This window comes from Oncorhynchus clarkii, chromosome 18 (assembly GCF_045791955.1).
Source record: "Oncorhynchus clarkii lewisi isolate Uvic-CL-2024 chromosome 18, UVic_Ocla_1.0, whole genome shotgun sequence".
Lineage (NCBI taxonomy): Eukaryota > Metazoa > Chordata > Actinopteri > Salmoniformes > Salmonidae > Oncorhynchus > Oncorhynchus clarkii.
In genome coordinates, this window is record NC_092164.1 from 21,518,944 (window position 1) to 21,523,835 (window position 4,892).

The 4,892-nt window shown below is 40.5% G+C and overlaps 1 protein-coding gene across 1 annotated transcript; it reads left to right on the forward strand.

Moving 5' to 3' along the window:
* The first annotated feature begins 2,560 nt into the window (after positions 1 to 2,560).
* LOC139372519 (complement C1q-like protein 2) lies at positions 2,561 to 4,233 on the forward strand. Its single transcript, XM_071112249.1, has 2 exons — positions 2,561 to 3,228; positions 3,706 to 4,233. The coding sequence occupies exons 1-2, from the start codon at positions 2,641 to 2,643 to the stop codon at positions 3,883 to 3,885; spliced, it is 768 nt and encodes a 255-aa protein (XP_070968350.1). The 5' UTR covers positions 2,561 to 2,640; the 3' UTR covers positions 3,886 to 4,233.
* Positions 4,234 to 4,892: the final 659 nt, after the last annotated feature.

Genomic DNA, 4,892 nt, shown 5'->3' on the forward strand with positions numbered 1-4,892 from the left:
TATGTAAACAAAGTGGCATAGTTAAAGTGGCTAGTGATACATGTGGCTAGTGATACATGTATTACATAAAGAGTCCTTAATTTAAACAATAACAAACTGGAGATGCCGCCTCTATTTTGGGAAAAAAAAAACAGAGGAATGGGCCTGGAGAAATGTAACCACTCAAATTCAGACGGAGCTGGCCATCCATGATATCCAAATGAGTTTTAACCATGTTTTAAGGTTATACAGTGTTGTTTTCATTACATTTACATTGTTTACACACATTGGATTAAAACAAGCTTATATGTTGTGTTCTGATGGGGTACGTATGACAATTGAATTAAGATCATGAAGCATGTACAAGTTATATTCTATAAGAATCAAATGGGTATATATCATTAATTAATAAATAACTAAGGGTTATAACTTTAAGGAACCAACCAGCTAATGTTGGGAATATCTTGAAAAACTCCTGATGTCAATGTTCGGTTACAACCAAACAGGGATCAAACTGGAACATTTCCAGGCCTATGTCCCTGGAATGTTCTGACCGCAACATCATTATACTGATATTCCATGGACCTACAGGAAACGTTTTGAATGTTGCCAGAACTTTAGAGCCCTGAATGCTGATTGGCTGACAGCCGTGGTATATCAGACCAAATACCGCATATATAACAAAACATGTATTTTTACTGCTCTAATTACATTGGTAACCAGTTTATAATATCAATAAGGCACCTCAGGGGTTTGTGGTATATGGCCAATATACCACGGCTAAGGGCTGTATACAGGCACTCCATGTTGCATCATGTTAAGAGCAGCCTTTAGCCGTGGTATATTGGCAATATACCACACCCCCTCAGGGCTTATTGCTTAAGTAACCCACTGGGCACAGACATAATTTCAACATCTAGTTTTGATTTAATTTTGGTTAAGTTGTCAACTAAGGTGAACTCAACAGCAAAAATCACTGGGTACTTGCTAACTCTGGTCTATGGTGATAGTGTGGAGGAACGCACACTTCCGCCCTGGTCCAGAGCTAATAGGCTACTTGCTACCGCCTTGCTCCATAGTGAAGTGTTTGATTACTCACATTATATGGATCCATAGTTGCAGGATCCATGTTTAGTCAATCTTCAACACAGACGCACTGCACCATCCAACTTCTCCGGTACAATTTCCGGTAAGGTCTCCAACATTCGGAACAACAGACCTTAATGTTTTCAGAGAGTGATGCAAGTAGTCGTCTCCAGAAACAAGTCGATTTAAACTAGCATTGATTGCTCTGGGTTATTTATAGGCTAGATAACGTCACAATACTCATCGTCAGATTGGAACTCACAGATATTCTGCAACTCATTATGTAAATGTGGTAACACAACTTTGAGTCATAATGCAAGTAATCACACTGCACGCGTCCACTATTGACATGGGACGGGTTGGTAATTGGAGTCAAATATTTGGCCACTTCCTTGTGTTTGTTTAAAATTGAAAATCGAGTAGCCTAGCCTAGGCCTAGCCAACAAGACAAAAAAGGGTTCAAGGGAACACTCACAGCAACACATTAAATTACTATTCTGTTCTATTTAAGTATATGGGAACACCCATAAGGAACATACATAGGAAATATTTAGTCGGTTTGCATTACCAGTGTCTATTGGTAGCCGATAATGACAGACTCAATAACAAGGGATGACCTGGAATAAATGTTAGCTTAGCTGTTAGCTGATTGTTTAGCTGCTGAGACAAGGTGTGAGATGTTAAACCCCAGCTCTGAAACAGAAGGATTAACAGATTTGTTTCAGACATGAAACCGTCACTTTCTTAGAGATTGAAGACAGAATACAAGAATGTGTGAATGTAAATGTAGGTTGACATGGATGGTGTGGGGTATGCCATTTGTTACAAAGAGGAGGTGACGAACTAATATTTCATAAAACAAATATTAGATAGGCCTACAGTAAAATTACTCAATTGTTAAATTCCTTTTCAAGCGCATTGATACCATAGGCTAAATGTTGTGATTCGTGTTGATTTTCAGCGTTCTAATGATTGGGAGTTGTGCTGAAAGGACAGCTCCTGCCCCATACATAGAGCTTTTCGTTTCGCAAAAAATAAATAATGGCTATTCTGTTCTATTTAATTATATGGGGACATGTTCTGTACAACCACATGGTTTGCATGTAACAAAATATAAATGGCGGGATCAAAGTGTTTAATGCTTTCTAATTCCATATCTTCCTTGCTGTAATATTAGGATTTGTAATTCATACATAAAGATTGCCCGATTATTGTTTCGATCTTAATCCAAATTGCAAAAGGCTTTACTCCGCATGTGTTACGTCAGCGACCCCCGTAGGACTTGAATAGAATAGGAGCGCTCCAAATCCGTGCTGTGAACCAGCGAGCGCCCACCCATGCCAATATTCGTACCCTTCGTCTGTCTGCTCTGGCACGAACGCCTAAGGCTTATGGACAAAACAAAATAGAATAGTTGCCTTGAGGAAGAACATATATTTGGTGTCCGTTTTTTTCACTTCTAATTACCCACGCAAACCTTCCACTATTACTCCTCCAAGCTCAGCTGACTTTCTATCGCTTGCTTCTCGGATAGTCCAGAGGAAGCGACTTGTGGCCGCTGTGGTTGGCATCGTCATGGTGTTGGCCCTTATCATAGCAATACCACTGCTTGTGCAAAGTACCAAGACTTCGGCTCACTATGAGATGATGGGCACCTGTCGAATGATCTGTGATCCATACAGTTCGAAACCCGCCAGCGCCACGGCCATGGAGTTTATGCAGGACCTGAATGCCATCCCGCCGCCAATGGCGCATGGCTCCAAAGGTGAATTAGGGCGACCTGGGAAAGCGGGACCAAGGGGTCCACCGGGAGAACCAGGACCCCCTGGCCCAAGAGGACCACCGGGAGACAGGGGTGATTCCGGGAAAGCTGGTTACCCCGCGGTAACGTCAGGGACTGCAAAGACCGAAACGGACACGGACGAGGTTAACATGGCACTCGGTGAAACAAAGGTTGCGTTCTATGTCGGGTTGAAGAACCCACACGAAGGATATGAGGTGCTTAAATTCGACGATGTTGTCACAAACTTGGGAAATCAATACGACCCAACCAATGGCAAGTTCACTTGCCAAGTGTCCGGAATGTATTTTTTCACATACCATGTGTTAATGCGAGGAGGCGACGGGACAAGCATGTGGGCAGACTTGTGCAAAAACGGACAGGTAAACATTATTTCATTCAATTAGCATATACGAAAATATTGTATTCTCATTCACGAATTTATTTGAAAACAATTAATGTCTATAAAATATTATAAATGCATGCAAAAACCCAAAGGGTATGGAGAAAAACGAATACTTTACGCACTAATTTTACGCACTCACTTTATAAAATTTAGCTAGTGAACTTTTCGGCTTTATATTAAGACATTTACGTCCCTTCGCATTTGCTTAGCAATGGTAAACTCAGTTAAATCGGGTAGGCTTTACATCAGATTACCACAGTAAAGAAAGGCTCGATAATTTATCTGATTAAGCCTTTGTCCCCCCTTCTGTGATGTCCAAAGTGGCATAATATCATCTATTCTACAAAGTGGTAGTGGAGGAATTTGTCTGACAATAAGAGACGAAATCAAATAACCAGAAAATGTCAAGCTAATGAGGATTATGCTTAGTTTGTGTGTCCCTTCCACTACACAGGTTCGGGCAAGTGCTATTGCACAGGACGCAGACCAGAACTACGATTATGCAGGTAACAGCGTGGTTCTACACCTGGATTCCGGAGATGAGATTTATGTCAAACTGGACGGTGGCAAAGCACACGGAGGCAACAACAACAAGTACAGCACCTTCTCTGGATTCATTTTGTATCCAGATTAAATAGCCTGACAAGTTTGAGGCTACCCATGACTCTACCTCCAAATGAGGTCCAAACAGAACTTCATCTTTAATTTCGCTCTCTCATTTCCTTTGAAGAGCAAGGTGCTTGTAATGGTCTTCTAACCACCAATAATATATAGGATAAATAGGCTATATAGCAGTTGAGGTTGTTTGATTGAATGTGGTAAACATGACTTTATGCAGTAGTTTGTTTTACTCAATAGGAACCCCTTATGTGGAGAAATAGCCTATATGTAGCTAAGGTCAAATGCACAGAGATAGAATCATATAACCCATGTGTTCGGTACATTCAGAGTCCAGAGTTGTGTTTTATATTACATCTCTAGGCCAATAATGCATTATATTTTGTCCTCATGTACCAATAAATATTATTTTACAGTATGTCTCATTGAATGTTTTTTTCAAATATTACATGACAGAGCGAGTTACAGTAAGTAGGGACTGCATACATTTCCGTACTGGTTCCCCGCGGGAAACCAACCCACAACTCTGGCGTTACATGCACCATGCTCTACCAACTGAACAACATGGGGACCACAGCATGGCTGAGTCTTATGGAGCAACGCTGCAGGTTAGAGTGACAACCTGCCATCCAATACTAGCACTAGTGAAGGTGCTCCTCACGTATACATTCTATCAGAGTCAAGACTGAAATGTGTGATTTTCCTTCACACATTTCATGTTTTCTTTACGGCTTCACTTCAAAAGAAGTGCACAGCCTTAGAGTTAGTATATGTTGAGGATCCTTATTTGCTCAATCTCCACAAGATTAGTGGCTATTTGACAAAGAAGGCAGTGGTGTAAAGTATTTAAGTAAAAATACTTTAAAGTACTACTTAAGTAGTTTTTGGGAGTATCTGTACTTTACTATTTATATTTTGGGCAACTTTGACTTTTACTTCACTACATTCCTGAAGAAAATAAAGTCTTTTTTTACTCTCTCCATTTTCCATGACATCCAAAAGTACTCGTTGCATTTTGAATGC